Source organism: Podarcis melisellensis (assembly GCF_964234715.1).
Source record: "Podarcis melisellensis genome assembly, chromosome: 1".
In the NCBI taxonomy this organism is placed as follows: domain Eukaryota; kingdom Metazoa; phylum Chordata; class Lepidosauria; order Squamata; family Lacertidae; genus Podarcis; species Podarcis melisellensis.
Window position 1 is genome coordinate 89,962,112 of NC_138528.1, and position 17,395 is coordinate 89,979,506.

A 17,395-nucleotide genomic window follows, 5' to 3' on the forward strand; every position below is an offset into this window, starting at 1 on the left:
GAAGCTGCAGCCAATAGAGAGGCGTTAAAGCTCCCTCCGCATCGCCGCTTCCCTCTGAGGAAAGGCGCGCGCGGGGTGGGGGGTGGGTTGGTGCTACCAAACTCGATCAGCCACTGAGGAGGAGGCGGGGCGCGGAAAAGGGGGCGCGGCCTCTGGAAGGAGAGCGCGGGGTGGCCCCGCCCCCTCCCCTCGGCAGGGCGAAGAGGGGTGGTTTTAGCCTGGCAGCGGCAGAAGTGGAGCGGCTCTGTTGCGCGCTGGTCGGAGAGAGAGAGAGAGAAGAGAGAGGCAGGAGCGGGAGGCTCGGGGATGAACGGGGCGGCCCCGCCGATCTTCGACTGCAAGGAGCGCGCCCTGCTGCTGGGCGAGAGTTTCGAGAGGCAGCCGCGCTGCGCCTTCCACACCGTGCGCTGTGAGTGAGGAGAGCGCTCCAGGGAGTGGAGCCACCGGCTGGGGCTGCCAGGCAGGCAGGCAGGGAGGGAGGGAGGCAGGCAGGCAGGCAGGCGGGAGCCTCGACCCCGTCCAGGTGGGGAAGAGTTTGGGTGAGGAGAGCTGGCTCCCTCGTAAGTGAACGCCCGACAACTTCATAGCTGGTGTCTGTGTAATAACGATGGGTGGTAACTTGCTAATCGCCGTCGTCATCATTGCTATTATGTTGGAAGCAGGAAGGTTGGCATCTGTTTGGAAAGGAACCAAAGTGCTTCATCTAGAGCTAAGTCAGAAATTATGGAAGCGACGGGCACTTTGGACTTACTGCGGGAATTTTTTTTCGGGGGCGGGAATTGTTTCCGCAAATACCACGAACAAATTGAGGGAAAGAAGCTGTCACTGTGTCTACCATTGTAAGAGTTCAAGAAAGGAATAAGGCTTTTTTTAAAAAAAAAATGCCTCTATTTGCTCAATATGATAAAGCTCCATACTTTTAAATCTATCAGAAATATTAAATTCAGCACCCAGTGACATCCAGTGAACTTTAAGAACCCATTGTGTTCTTAAAAGGGACGAAGAAAACCAAAGGTGACCTGTCAAATCTACATGGAAATGGGGAGATCTGAGGTATTTTGGTGTGTTTGGGGAGAGGAGGCATAGGGGATGAATAGAGCGCCTAGATATTGCCCGACAGTCTCTCTCTCTTTTTTTTTTATAATTTTTTTTTATTGATTTTTCAAACACATAATAAAAGACAAACACATTACAAAACAGAAACATACACAACATTAAACATATACTGACTTCCCCATACCTCCCTTTCACTGCATCCTTATTCCAAAGTTCTTTAGCAACCCTTTAATCAGTTTATCTATTGTTTCCCTTTCATTAAATTTCTTTAAACTTAATAATTACAGCTGTATTTCTCTACTTCTTACCCCCTGACATCTCAACACTCCTCGATTTTACAACAGTTTTTAAGATATAATTTAAACTTCTTCCAGTCCTCTTCCACTGTCTCTTTCCCCTGATCTCGGATTCTGCCGGTCATTTCTGCTAGTCCCATAAAGTCTGTCACCTTTGTCTGCCATTCTTCCAGAGTAGGTAGTTCTTGCATCTTCCAATACTTTGCCAGAAGAATTCTTGCTGCTGTGGTAGCGTACATAAAAAAGGTCCTGTCCTTCTTTGACACCAGTTGGCCAACCATGCCCAGGAGAAAAGCCTCAGGTTTCTTAGGAAAAGTCCATTTAAGGACCTTCTTAATTTCATTATAGATCATTTCCCAGAAGGCTTTAATCTTTGGGCAGGTCCACCAAAGGTGGTAGAAGGTACCTTCCGTCTCATTACATTTATTATTGGGCAAATGGTAAATTTTTGCAAGCTTGACTGGGGTCATGTACCACCTGTAAATCATTTTCATTATGTTCTCTTTTAAGGCATTACATGCCGTGAATTTAACACCAGTGGTCCATAACTGTTCCCAGTCAGCAAACATAATGTCATGACCGATGTCCTGTGCCCATTTAATCATAGCTGATTTCACCGTTTCGTCCTGTGTATTCCATTTCAACAGCAAGTTATACATTCTAGACAAGTTCTTAATATGGATTCTAATTGGCCAAAATACTGTGAAATCCTAGAACAAGATGGTGAGAAGTTTAAACTTCAGAGTTATGAGAAACTAAAGTTCAAAGTTCGAGACTGGCTACATTACCGTCAGATAAATGAGACATTTAAGCAGGACAGGAAATAGGATTTCAGAAGGAGAGGTCAAAGTTAGAAACAGAACTGTTAGAACCCAATACTAAGAACTAAGATATTGCCCGACAGTCTCTACCACAACAATGATATAAAGATGAGCATAACTATTGGTTATTGTGAGTTTGATTTTTTAAAAAATTAAGGCAAGAGACTGTTTAAGATGTTGCAGCAAGGGAATATAAAACAAAGCCATGCACTTCTTTTTGTAGATGATGTATATTTGTATCTCATGCTCATGAACTTTTCTAAGTTCACAGAGGAGCAAAAGCCAGGCACTCACTCTCAGAAATCATGGCTTCCATGCTCACTAGATGTAGGCAACATTTAGCTTTCAAATATCTAAATATTTCGTGCATTTGTGGTTTTTAATAAATTTAAGTATCATTCTTACAATGGAGCTCAGGGTAATAGGCAACATATACCGGTACATGCAACCTATAATATAAGGTTTACAAACACAATGCTAAAAGGAGATCTTAGCAACTCATTAAAACATTGCTGCATTTACACTGCAATCTTTTACATGCTTATTTGGAAGTAAGCCCAATGGTGATGGTGTTTACTCCCTTGGAAATTCAGAATAGTAGTGTATGGGTTGAATTGGCTTTAAAAAAGACTTGTTAATTTGGAGCTGAAGCTAGTTCCTAGCCATGTGGAAGTTTGAGATCTATTTATTTAAAACTTAAACACTTTGTTACAGTGTCAATAATTAACAGGCTTAGTTAACAGGATCAAGACCAAACTGGCAGTAACAAGTGTATTTTTAGTATACTATTATGAAATATTTCAAGAAAGCAGTATGTTTTTAAAGCAAGCAAAGAAAGAAAGAAAGAAAGAAAGAAAGAAAGAAAGAAAGAAAGAAAGAAAGAGAAAGAAAGAAAGAAAAGTTATGTGTTACATTGTCCTTACCTCACTGGGTGTCAGCATATTCAATATTTTATTTTACTAATGCCTATGGTAAGTCAGAAACTCTTGGTAGATCCTGTTTCTTTGGACTATAATAGAATGCAGAAGGCTACAAAATAGAAAATAAAGCTGAAACAATCTTTTAGAGCATTACTGTGTTTCACTAGAAGGATTAAAATCACTATATATGTAACTATTGAGAGTTCTACTTGTTACAAGGATTTGGGGTAATTTCATTTGTACTTGGGCAATATTTATCTTTAGGTCTGAAAGTTCATGAACCTTAGTTTTCCATTATTTTCTCTTGAAAATTAGGTGCAAGTGAATTTCAGTGCTCTATTTAAAAATCATTCAGCATATCTTGGTGAATTTGTACAGCTCCTACGTGTGGTGAATCTATGATAGGTATTAAGAAAACCTTCTGGTCTGTGCACATTTTGCAGTCTTTTGGATAATAATGTAACTGAATGTGGCAGGCAAACTAGCATTAGAAAAGATATGAACAGAATGATCCAGTACCCTCACCTTCGCCTTGTGACAGGATCACTGATTAAGGGAGTAGTGAAAAACATGACCTAATATATGTAACTGTAACTTTTTTACTTAGATGATTTCAAACCAGCCTCCATTGATACATCTTGTGAAGGAGATCTTGAAGTTGGTAAAGGCGAACAGGTGACAATAACTCTGCCAAATATTGAGGTGAGATTTTCTGTTCCCTTTGAGGGGAGGAGTCTAGCTGATTCTTAAACTGTGGCACTCTTTTGTAAATACATGAAGAATGTGGCAATAACATATGCTATGGTTGTGCCGGTGTTAAACCAATGTATTCTACTTCACATATGTACTGGGTGGATGGGGAAATCCACCTGGGTGGGGTATAAATCATCATCATCATTTCACTTCATTAAAATGCAATGGTCATACATTTGGAAGGCACAGCCAATCAGAGTTCAACATTGAAGAAGGCATATCTGTACTGTTCACTTTATTGATTCTTATCTCCTTCAACCCTGCCACACACACTTTGGGTAGCTTTGACACATGGGTAGAGCCATCCACCTGCCAATCATCTGATGGCACAATATCCTTTCTTGCAAAATGCTTTGCCTCCCAGATGGCACTAGGGAGTTCTTGAGGGAGACCTTTCGAGGGCAACTGATCCCAGTGGGGCTCTCTGTCAATGAGCTCTGCTTGCGAAGGAACAATCGGAGGATTACTTTAAGTTCCTTGTTGTTTCTTTTGAACTACATCCATACCTGCCCACTTGTGATTTCCAGTACAGTAACTTGTATTCAGAGGCATACTGCCTCTGACAGTATGATGCCTGGCATGGAACAGGTGGGAGGAACAGCTTCACAGACCAAATTGGGACCCATACAGAGCCTGATTAGTTCTGCGGGCTGGAGTCTCTCCACCCCTGATGTATTGATACATATTTTTGCTGTTATGTTGTAAGCTGCATGGTCATATTTATGTGGAAAAGAAGGCTTGTCACCTCCCTGACCTGTTCTTCATTTTCCATTAATTATTTCTCTTATTCACACTAGTATTTGGCCAAAAACAAATTTGTGGTGTTTATAATCTTTGTTTCATGAGATATGTTTGCATTTCTCAGATAGGAGTGATTTTTTTGAGGCTATGCTGTGAAACGTATGATGCTCATTTTTTTTAAATATGCCAAAAATATCCTCAGTAAATAATTGGCAGGCTAGAAAGCTCAAATGGTTGTCTTAAAGTGATCAAAATGGCTTGGGAAAAGGCTGTATGCAACCCTGACAACAATAAGCACAGTGTTCTGTGATAGTTTCCCTTTCCCCATATTCTGGTATAGATTTTAAGAACAAAAGATGAAGGGAGTATAATTCAATCTTTGTTGGTGGTGATTGATGGTTACTGGTGCCAACAAGCACTTGCTTTTTTATTACCGCTTCATAATTGATAGAATATGTTAATAAAGGAGTTGGTTGAAATTTTATTTGGTAATATGACATGTTAGGAGAATGAGTCAGCTTTCAACTGGATGGAATTCAGCATCATGAGAGGAACCTTGAAAGAACTAAAAAAGAATAAAAAGCCACTTGGTCAATGAAAAGTCAATCCATTTTCATATTGAGACCGCATTTTGTAATAAATCTTGGAGTCCTGAAAAATCACTGTAGCAAAACTGGCTTCATTCTCTGCCTTCTTATAATAATGAAGTACATGCTGTTAGCACAGTGTGTTGTGAAAAGTGCAGGATTTTAAATCATGAAATAGACTCTTTAAAAAAGCAGTTCTAGAAGTGCCTGTAGTAGGAGTAATTTTCTTCTGATTTAAAATAGGGTTCTACTCCACCAGTAACAGTTTTCAAAGGTTCCAAGAAGCCATACCAAAAAGAATGCATCTTGATAATTAACCATGACACTGGAGAATGTAGACTAGAGAAACTTAGTAGCAATATCACTGTGAAGAAAACCAGGTGGGTGGAAAATTGGAAACACGCTTGTTTTCTTACTCATTATGAAAATTCCATAGTAAAAGCAATTTTGTCTAAATTAGGAAAAAGAAAAACTGACTGCTACTTTCTTTTAAGAAAGAGACTGAAGCAATGACCCAGTTCACATGTAACACTAAGCCAAACCATGGCTTTGCACAAGCATGCATATGTGTGAGTTCCCAGAATGAAGATCACGGCTGCTGCATTCCTCCTCCTGCCCTGTTGCTATCATACTATCTGGGGTTAACCCATAGTTTGATTTGACAATAAGTTGAAACTAGGGCTTGTGGCTTGTCTCACTCCAGACAAACCAGAATCTGTAACCTAGGTTCTTGATTTACTACTCCTGGTTTGTCTTGTGACCTAGTTCCTTAAACGTATTGATTTCAACTCAGAAAGTAACATTGGATATCACCACCCAGTTCAATTTGTTTGCATTTTTGGGGTGGTGTTTGGAGAACATTTCACTGGAACCTGCACAGACTTAGCATTTGTTAAGTACTGCACATAAGAGCTTTCTTATTCTTATCAAAAGTGGTGAAAAATCAGTTCTTCTAAAACTACTTGGAAACAAAATTATTGGCTTTATAGAATTTACAGATAAAACTTTGTTTTTCAACCCTTTCATACAGAGGTGAAGGAAGCAGTAAGGTCCAGTCTCGTATTGGGCAACAGCAACAGCTAATTCGAAATGCAAATAAGATTCCAAATAGTGTTAAATGTTCTCCACCAAAAGAGAAGATGTCTCCACCACCTTCTCCTATGGATGATATTGAAAGAGGTAAGTTGTAATTGAATCTCATATTGTTCAGAGTCTTAAATTATTCTGTAGTTTGAAGGTTTTGAGGTTGGAGTCCATGACCTAATTTTCATTTATGTGGTAAGCTTGTCTAGTCTTTGCAGCTCACATGACTGAATGCTTCCCTCTCACTCCCTGCCCCAGCATGTAGAGGAATGCATAATGGTGGGAAGGTTCTAACCTAGCTGTTCCCTAACATTCCAGTTTTCTATGTGAAGGAATCGTTTTTTCTATGGAGGAGGATTCAACTACAGGAGCCAATCCTTTGTAGTCTGAAGTGGTACAGCCCATACATAGATTTACCACCTCAGCAAGAAATACGCTTGTGTTGCAGTTTTTCTAACCCTATATTGTCTTGAAGTAATGAATACCAGGCTCCAACCAGCCAATGCCATGTCTCTTTCACAACAAAAGTGGCACAGGTCAGCTTTTGAATTCGCTCTTTAAATATAAAAAGGTAAAGGTAAAGGTACCCCTGCCCGTAAGGGCCAGTCTTGACAGACTCTGGGGTTGTGCGCCCATCTCACTTAAGAGGCCAGGGGCCAGCGCTGTCCGGAGACACTTCCGGGTCACGTGGCCAGTGTGACAAAGCTGCATCTGGCGAGCCAGAGCCGCACACGGAAACGCCGTTTACCTTCCCGCTGGTAAGCGGTCCCTATTTATCTACTTGCACCCGGAGGTGCTTTCGTGCTATCTTTAAATATAGTAGCCTTCAAAAGTTTTTACTCTTCTGCTTTTTACACAGAAGATGGTGGAGGATGGTCAGAATTGTCCATCCCTTTTCTAGCTTCTCTTAGGAATAAAAAGCAGGCCAGTACAAATATTTGCAGACTAGAAATGCAGAAGGCTAGCAGAAGAGGTATGAAGTACTGCCTACCTCCTCCACCAGCTGTTTGGTTTTTGTCCTGAGCACAGGAAGGGGTTTCACCTCCTCCACATCCAGCATAGAAGTGCAGCAGGCTGGAAGCAAAGAAATGGATTACTCCTTCTCTTCACCACTTGTTTGTCAATGGATGCCCAGGTTGAAGTTTTGCCTCCTGTGTGTCTAGCAATCAAATGCTGGTGAAGGATGGATTGCTCTGTTCCTCTTCCATCAGCTTGCTTCATTTCTGTGTTGACTCAGAAAGAAAGGGGTTTACTTACTCCACAACCATCATGGATAGCTCAGCCAGTAGAGCACGAGACATTTAACCTCGGGTCATGGGTTCAAGTCCCATGTCAGACAAAAATTATTGCAATGCAGGGGGTTGGACTAGATGACTCTCATGTTCCCTTCCAATTCTATGGTTCTATTGGATAGTGTCTGGCCATCTATTGAGAGCATACAAATAGTTTTAATACTACCTGCTTCCAGTTCAATAGTTGTTAACTAAACTTAATAGAAATTGTGTGAAGAGGTATCAGAAGCATTTGTGGTCTTGTATTTTAGTGACTATCAAGGCTTGCTTACATAAGGCTTCGCTCTCTTTATGGATGAATACATTCAAATAAAAGTGGTTTTGCAATCATAAATGGAGAGCCCATCCCTTGAAAAAACAAAGACATATGAGTGGAAAGAAGTGTGACAGAAGTCCTTGTGGGATGGGTAACTAGAGCAAATATTAATGTTTTGTGTTATCGCTGATGGGCTGTTCAGACCTAAGATACTGAAAATGTTCAGCCATTGTTTGTTCCACATAGAACTGGCTACAGATCCCCTGCTCTGACCTTATTTATCTCTACCATCCTATCTACCACCAGAAAAAGTAGTATGGTATGACATAAAAATGCTAATGGCAACAGTGTACTGTTCTGTTAGTGTTGGTCTATCATTTGGGTCTTCCTTCCATCTTAGTCCAATGATTGCTGACAGCTTACATATATCATTAGGCCCCCATCCTCGTCTTCTTCCCTTAATTGCTTGAAATGGTCTCATTTCCTTACCCAAGGTGAACCTGCCGATTACATCATTTTGCTATATGTTGTTTAAGGCAAACTTAGTCATATATTTTATAAGATTTCCTTCATAACCCTGAGGGCAAGATTCTTTAGAGCATAAACCTAAAAACTTTACAAATTTAAAAAGTATCCTGGTTGCTTAGGTACACCTTTCAGAGCCTTGGGTGACCAGATAACTGGCAATACATGGCTGCCTTAAAATCTAATGTGCACCATGAGGAAAGGATTATGGGTAATACCTTATTCTGCATGCAGTCACTCTAAATGCTTCTGGTGGCTTAAAAGTAACTTAGTAGAATGTCATACTGTGTTCAATTGGCCAGCTAAACTTCCTGATGAAATGTTGGGGCAAGCAGCAGGAAAGGAAGATGTTACATGTTGAATTAATGCTGGCAGATGGTTGCTCTGTTTATTGATAACTAGGACTGAATCCTTGAGTACACAGTGTAAAAAAGTGGAACTTCTCGTGCAGGTGTTTGTTTGTAACTATAATGAGAAAATTCTGTCATTTCTTTCCTTGTACAGTTGCTAAAAAGTAGCCAGTGCTGCAGGGGAGGGTGTTCAAGGGCACATGAAATCTGAGAGACTCTTCTAGAAGGGTTGGTTAGTTTGGTTTAAAACTTGTTCTGAGTGACTCACAAAATCCCAAAGCTGTTTTCCCACATTCTAGCAGCCGCATCATTATGCATAAAGCATTGTGTTACCTGATAGTTTCCCATCGAGAAACTTGCTTTTGTGCTAGGGCCCATGACGGAAGCATGGGAACAGTAGCATTACTGAGCAAGTTGCTTTGTGTGCAAAAATGCACTTGCAAATAATAATTATTATGCTGGCTAAACAGTAAGCCCCAAACAGGAGTGCTGTAGCACTTCTGTTTGGAATGACTATAACACAGTACAGGAGCACTACAATACTGGATTTGGGGCTGGTTCAGGATCTGTCATGATGTCTTACCATGGGTCCTTTACTTCTTTAAGTTCTAATATCAATATCACTATAAATTAGCAGTGCTGAATTTTGCTCTGAGAACAATTAATGTCCAAGTGTTGGCAATTTTTAAAAAACATTAATATCGTATGTTAAAATCTGATATTCTGTAAGCCCTCTTTTAGGATTTCTAATTATACCTTATTTAGCTATGTCCATAAAAAAATGTAAGGGCTTTACAAAGCAAATACTGAGAGACATTAGATATCTTATGCGTGCATTTCCACCACTATGTGAGCCTGTGTTGGCTGAATTTTTTTCTGAGGCTATGCTATCTTTCGTATTTGATGCCAAGGAATGAGCTAGCTACATGGAAGCCACCCAGCAGACACTGAGCCTAGAATGGTTTTTTTGCCTATTGTTGTAACAGCTTGAAAAAACACTAGTTGTGGTGGTGGGAGAAATTGACTAAGGATCAACATGTGGCTGGTGGCAGAAATCAGCTGTCACATAAGCAGCTCACCCTTGATAAAAGTGGCAGCTGCTGTGGCCTTAATTTGATTAAAATTTTAGGGCTGCTAGAATAACGCCTGTTGTCTAATGATGTTGTGATACAGCAGTCTGGGAAGCCTGGCAATTAAATTTATCGCTTTCTTCTCCTCCCTACCCTCTGCCCAGTTTGGGATGGTTACCTTTATACCTAAGGAGTAGAATATTGATTATCAGAATTGATTATTCTGTTTGTCTTCCCAGGAGGCATACACTGTGCTCCTATTTTATAGTTTAAGTTACTATGTGGAGTGAGGCTGAGAGATGGTGACATCAAGGCATTCAGTGATTGTTGAAGAAGTAAAGAAACTTTGAGGTGTGCAGGCAATTATTTATTGAGTCCAATGTGCTTTGAATGGAGTACTTCCTCAGTTGAACAACCAATTGAAACCAATTTCAATCCTCCTGAGAGGAGACCAGGATTTAAACTTGTAGTTCAAGAATGCCCCTGAGGAAGAATTAAATTCTAAACATGCTGAGATCAAATAAATGTTTCCTGTGCAGCTCATTTCTGCAGTTGAGACCTCTCTGCTTCTTCTTTCTTGAGTAGGGATTTCACCCTGGCTCTAACACTATTATACCACACTGACAGATAAATACCGTTCCTTTGCTCACTGTCTTGATGTCACTCCCAAATACTACTCTGAGTTTATTTATTTTCTTAAAATTTAATATTGTGATCATGTAAGGAATGAAGTTGGTTCTTAAATTCTTTTCCCTTCCACTTAAATCTTATTTTCAGAGCTAAAAGCAGAAGCTAAAGTTATAGAGCAGATGAGTAGCTCTGATAGCTCATCTGAATCTAAGAGTTCATCCTCTTCATCAAGCAGTGAAAATAGTTCTAGTGATTCAGAAGATGAAGAGACAAAGCCACCCCTTCCTCTGTCAATGCCACACCTACAGCCTTCGATGATGACTGTCTCACAGCGAGCCTTCCCAGATGTAGATGCTGGATATCACAGAAGTCGAGAGGGCACTGGCCACTTGATGAACACACTGCGTAAGTACCGGTACATGAAGCAGAGAAGCTTGTGAGATTCATACTTGAGGAATCTAAAAGGAAACCACATGCTTTTATAACTTTCTCATGTAACTTAAGCTTTGTCTGGGTAGAGAGGGTTTGACCTACTGAGGTTTAGATCAGAAGCTGGGATAAAAGCTGTTTTGACCACTGATTATGGTAAATTAAAGCTTATGCAGTTTACAATGTCATAGATGATACTGACTGCTGCTGAGTTGTATACAGTGGGATTAAAAACCAGTAATTTGTTCTGGAGACATTCATACATCTCAAAAGGAGTTGCTTAAGTGTTTAGTGCAGTATGGCCTAACTCTCAATGCAATAAAATGCCCAATCAACAGGGCCAGTCCAGATTCACTAATAAAACTGTGTTATGTACAGTAGGGGTATCTAACAACTCTCATCATCCCTAACCATTGGCCATGCTGGCCAGGGCTGGTGGGAGTTGAAGTCCAGCAACTTCTGAAGGGCCACAGATTCCATACCTCTTTCATTTGTGGTTCTGCACCTTTGTTCCTCACGACAAAGTGAGCCATTGCTGTCTGGTAAAGCATGAAGTTGCAGAGGAGGTAAGGATTATTATCACAACCATATGGTAATCCCCATTTGCTTCCCTAGTATGACAATTGGCTTTTGTTTCAGTGTTGTCAAGGCACTGAGTGTCTCAGCACCCTAGGACCAAAACATCAAGTTCTGTTAGTGCAAGGACTTCTGGCTCTTCATGGAACTTCTGCTTCCTCTCTACCCCACAATGCCCCCTAAAACTGTTATTGGTGTTCCCCCACCCCACCCCCTGGAGCGGATTAGGGGGAGGGGAGTTTCCATGTGGCAAAAGGAAATATTTGTGCTAACAGAACTACTTTACTAGATACAACCACCCTAACTTCTGTGAGCTCTATTGCCACTCAGCTAAATTTCCTGCAACTTTTTTGTTCTAACTCTTCCAATAAAAAATAAAATACAGCTTTCCAAGCTGGATAATGTTGAAAGATGAGATTTATGTGGCCCATGTGGATAATGCAGAGATCATGGAAGATGCATAAATAATTTGGACCATGGGGCATTAGAGATCTATGGTTGGATCTCCTCTCCATTTAAAAATATATCTCAAAAATAAGCAGCTGGTGGTATAGAAAGTAGGATCCAGATGGGGACTATGGTATTGGGTGTGGATTTTCTGGTGAAAACTGCCTCCCCCAATGTGCTATTTGCTTCATCTTAACAGTTTTCTTCTAAATATGGCTTTTAATTTGCACCTGAATCCACCATTTGACAGGAGCTTTATGTTTAGACCAAAGAGACTAATGTACTGTACTGGGAGATATTCGCTGCTTGATGGAAAATAATGTTATCTGGAGTTGATAGCATGACTTTTTTTAAAATTTTAGGGAATGATCTCCAGTTGAGTGAATCTGGAAGTGACAGTGATGACTGAAGGTAGTTGACATCATTTCCCTGGATGAAGATGAAAATGCATTTGTTTTGCACTACGTATGAACTGATAATAGACAGAGGAATGTTACCAACTTTGATAATAAAGTTGACTTAATTTTTCTGATGTTGTGGTTCAAGTTCATCAGCATTCTTTTTGCCATAACTTTATATGGCTCTTCCAAATGTTTGGGTTTGGTACTTACTCTTTTTAGCTGAATCCAGAGTTTAGCTTTTACTACCTCCTGTACTTAGTAGTTAACTGTCTGAAACTTCTATGTGTAAGTTAGACATAGAGGAAGTTCTTGCTTATACATTTTGGATTGAAGTTTCATTTGAGAACCTGTGTCTGCATGTGTATGTACAAGTAAGAGAAAGCAAACAGTTGAAGCCCATTATGTTTTTTATTTTTTACAGCTAATGTTGTGAAATAAATTGCCAAACAGCCACATGGCACTATCTAATGTTTTGAACAACACAGCAACACATTTTGAAGTGTTTTGTGTTTCCTACTTTGCAGTCTCTCACACTAGAGATTTCCCCCCCTTTATAATAAACTTGGCTTAACTGAAAGCTTCAGCATCTTGCTAGCTAAATGTAGAATGCTGTGCAACACAAATGTGTTTCATTAAAATTCTGTTAAGATCAATGTATTAGTTTTGATAGGAATTCAAGAAATATTAAAATATTTATCATTTCATTTTTGATTACTGTTTTTTATTTGAAACATTTCTATGGATTTTTCCTCTTTATAACCTAACAGAGTGTACACTAAGGTTTCTGATTACCTGATTGCAGTAAAACCATGAGCTATTTGAGCTTTGACAGCACAATAATGTGCATGCAATAATTTAATCAATCAAGGGTTTGTTATGGGCAAACTATTAAAAATATAAAGTACAAAATTCACTGCCTCAATAGAACCAATTATTAAGCTTGAAACTATCTACCATAGCAAGACTGAGGAATATGTCAAAATATCTGAATGTTGTCATCTGTTTGGTAATAATTAGTTTCTTCAAGGACCAGGATTGCCTCATAAGAGGATAAATTATACATTCTCTAATGCCCTGATAAAATCTACTGTAGAAGAATGCATGAGACATTATTTCAATCTCTTGAGTGCAAGGTGCAAGGACAGCACCTATTGTTCAGGAGAACTTTGGCAAATTTGCCATCTAGGACCTTGAAGAACATAACATTAAAATAAGCCCAGAAAACTGTTGTTCTATATTTGAGTATTGTAAGAAATCTAGATGTGGCATACCTCTGGTAGAGGCATACCAAGTCAGACTTGCTAACCATGGTATACAATGGCTTTTTAGCTGTCACATGTAAGTCTTGCACACGCTTATATTTTATCTTCTGTTTACCCCTAGGAAAAAATGGCTAGGAGAAAACGGCCTTGTGAGCCAAATTGGGACTGCTGGCAGGCCTAATTTTTCCCACAGGCTGGAGGTATCCCATACCTGATCTAAAGTAAAACCATGAGCAAAATGAGAAAATGCCTTCTGTGAACTCTTGATCATGTTAGCAGGAGAGTTTGGAATGCACAGTACACGGAGGGTTGCATTATGATATAAGGAAAATTAAAGCAAAAGCTGACACATTTCTCATTATTGAAGAGGCTGCCTCTCTCTTTAGACTGATTAGTGGGGAACACTTTGGCCTTGTCATTCCAAGTTTGCTTCACATCCATCTATGTGGAATCTACTTCATTGGTGGTGGAATTTCTTACAAACTGAACATTGTTTGGGAATGTTCCTTACAACTGACACACTAGGTGTCGATTGCCTAGGAAAATCCCGAGAAATTGGATCCACTCTACCTATCTGCTTGCTTCATCTACACACAGCCCACAGCTTTGTGATCATATCACACAAAAGTGGCTATGGATGAAGAAAGGTACCTAAGTAAATAATGTATTGTTGATTTATAGCATTGCTTCTATTTGGCAATTGGGAGTAACCTCCTAAGCTGCTTTAATGGAATTGGTTATAGTATGTCAGTTCATAGACATTTGTCTTCTTAACTGGTGTCTTTCAAAGGCAGTTGCAAACAGCCATGGGATGCCTTGATGCTGCTTATTGCCAGCACCCCCATGCTGCACTCAAAATGCAATACTCTTTCCTCTCAGCAGATGAAGGTGGGGATGTTCTTGACTATTTGGCTTCAAGAATATGCTGGGTTGACATGATGCAGTTCTCCCACCCTCCACTTCCACTATTCAGGGGTTAGGTGGGCTAAGCTCCCGAGATAGGCTGAGGAGGGCTGGGGCTTAAGGATGCAGATAAGGTCAGACAATTATAAAGAACAGTATGTCTATTTTCTCTGATAGCATAGCCATAGCAGATTGAGACAGCCAAAGCAGGTGTGGAATTGGACACTTTTCTGGAAAAAATCCTTTTTTATCGAACAACTGCAGATAGACGGGAAGGCATAGCAATTTAAGACTTCTTAGTTGTTTATAGAAGCCCAAGAGAAGTTAGCTTCAACACAGAACAGAAAGCCCAAGAATAATAGAATGCGGAAACTGTGTCCCTTGCCCTCTTCCTTTTTTCTCCTCACTTAAAAAAAGAGTCTGCAATCAGGCACAATACTGCCCCCACCTGTTGCCTGTCCGCAGAATAGCCTTTCTATAGAAAATAAAATGTGCCAAATGTCTCTGAACAGCTTGCTTTCTCCTATGCTCTGAGTGTTGTCGCCCTGCTGCATTAACATTGGAAGTTACTGTATACTGCTTTTTAAACACTCTTCTTTCTTTCCTTACTTTGAAAAATGAATTGTATAAATGTTTAGAAGGTGGATTATATAAGTTATCTTCAGGGCAGCATACTAAATGTGGGTAGATAAGTAGTCTAAGAGCCCCTCCACCCTGATTTGTTTGTGCACAGCTTAGGTGGTGGTGAGACCATCTCCAGTCTTCACTGAGCATTTATTCTGATTTGTTGGCAGGGTGGTTAGACCACAGTGAGTGTTTGGCATGATTAGCTTGCGGAGTGTTTACATGTGTTCCTGCTATTCATTCATCCCACGCTTTTCCATGAATATCCCCATCACTTTCAGAACTGCAAGAAAGTTGGGTTTTGTTTTGTTTTTAGAAAAGTGGATTTTGTTGTGCCAGGGCAACAGAGCACTTAGTTTGCTTTAATTGCACGAACCTAAAGTTCTAGTATGTACTTGAATCCCAAAATGCTGACAGTACTGGAGGCACCATGAAATTAAATATCATCCCTAAGCAAGTCCAGAATGGTGGAATAGAGGAGTACCTTGTCACGTTTACAAGACTGCTGATATGTCCTATTGGTGGTCTGAATGAAATGAGCTATTACCTGTGTCAATTTGAACATGTTACAGAGAGAAGTGGATGATGCAGCATAAACTGGAATAAAGAGCATCCTATATATAGTTGCATACATTAAAAGAACATGCTAATACACTTGTTTCTTCTTATTCAAAACTGCCTGTCTCTTGTGCTTGTTACAGTCCGCTTGTTGCAATAGATATGGCTGGATTCTGTCTTTATACAAAGTGAACTGTATACAAATGTGAGTTTTTGCATGACCACTAATATTATACAAATGAATTAAGTGGAAGATGTAAAGTTTTTATAGAGAGAGCATAGTTGTTTAGAGTGAAGAACTGCTCAATCAAGTTCCTAAAAGATACAAGGTAATTGTTATCCGTCAGAAAAACATTAGCTTTTGCTCTGGGTGTGTGTGATAATAACATGTTAGATACTCTGGTTCCCGCTTTAGGCCTGCCCAAAGAAACTTTCTTGACGGTAGTAGATAATCCTGTTTAGTAATGCACCATCAGCTCTAGCGCTTCTGAATAATACAGTAGTCACAGCATATATTTAAAAAGGAGGAGGGGGGAACAATAGGCTGGTTATTGAAGGATTGCTTAACTGGCAAGAAGTATTCTAAGTGTTTGTTTGTTTAATCCTCCTCTCTTGCAATTCATGTCAGATTGGCACATAATCTGCTGAGCTTCTGAAGACCTCCCTGGAAACTCCCTGGAAATTGTGTATGTGGCATTACTGTTTTGCATATATGGATGTTCAGTATAGTAAATGTTGGCTGCTGGACCATTCTATAATTTATTCTGCCTTAAGAAAAAAAAATCAGACCCACAATAGTTACACAAATGATTAGATTAGATCACAGAATTGTAGTGTTGGAATGGATCATGAGGATCACCTCACTGCAATGCAGGAATCCTTTGCCCAATGTGGTGCTGGAACCCATGACTCTGAGATTAAGAGTACTGAGCTATCCCGCCCTCTCTTAATAAATATGTCTCACACTTCATTGTCTTCCTTATTTCTGCTTGTTGTATGATTTAGGGTTCTGCTGACAGAAGCAAGGTCTGGAAAAGTAAGTCTCTGAGGATTTGCATCCACCTACAAGCCTGCCAAAATGGGAAGGTGACTCACGGTTTCTAGGTCCTGTGTTGCCCATCCCTGTTTCTGATCGTACATTTGAAGCGACAGGGACTGGCCACTTAATTACTTAACAAGTGGGTGAAATACACAGATATCTGTAGGAACAAGCATCTCATAAAATGTTCCAAACTCATCATCACAGTGTTTTGGTTTGTTATAAAAAAGGAGAGTGATCCGCATGGAAACATCAAAGGGGACATCAAAGTTCTTTCCAAATTCAAGGTCACAGGTTTGAAATGAAGAGAATACGTAAATTAAAGCACAGTGAATGGAAAAAAATAATAATTCAGATTCCCACTGCCATCAATGTCCTCCTCCTGTTGCAATATTCTTGGCTGGCAAGTACTGAGTTCAGCAGTAGCCCCACCCAGCCAGTGTCCAACTGCATCCTTATACCACTGCAATTGCTTACTAATTCTAGTCACCATTCAGCTTTTAAAGTCTTTTTGATGAGTTCAGCGATGCTTGAAGCCTTGCGTATCTATCTGTGCAAGCTGAGCCAATAAAAGGAATGCATTTTCCTATGAAAGCCATGAACAAAGCTTCTATTGATTATGAATGATGAATAAGCTAACATAGAAAGAAGAAGAAGAAGAAGAAGAAGAAGAAGAAGAAGAAGAAGAAGACGACGACGACTGGTCTGGGCACACTAGCAGCCTGATGCATCAGAGCAGGTCTCCCTGTGCCAGCATTGCATGGAAATACCACAAT

General features: G+C 40.1%; 1 protein-coding gene and 1 long non-coding RNA gene across 2 annotated transcripts; one reads left to right on the plus strand and one right to left on the minus strand.

The window, feature by feature from the left end:
* Positions 1–18: 18 nt before the first annotated feature.
* EAF2 (ELL associated factor 2) lies at positions 19–12,937 on the plus strand. The gene is made up of 6 exons (XM_081925394.1): positions 19–409; positions 3,701–3,795; positions 5,418–5,554; positions 6,205–6,353; positions 10,528–10,785; positions 12,195–12,937. Exons 1-6 carry the CDS (start codon positions 307–309, stop codon positions 12,239–12,241), a joined length of 789 nt encoding a protein of 262 aa, XP_081781520.1. The 5' UTR covers positions 19–306; the 3' UTR covers positions 12,242–12,937.
* Positions 877–3,041, minus strand: LOC309377837. Its single transcript, XR_014171712.1, has 2 exons — positions 2,255–3,041; positions 877–1,121 (listed from the first exon to the last, which is right to left on the minus strand). It is a non-coding gene; the product is annotated as an uncharacterized lncRNA (long non-coding RNA).
* Positions 12,938–17,395: the final 4,458 nt, after the last annotated feature.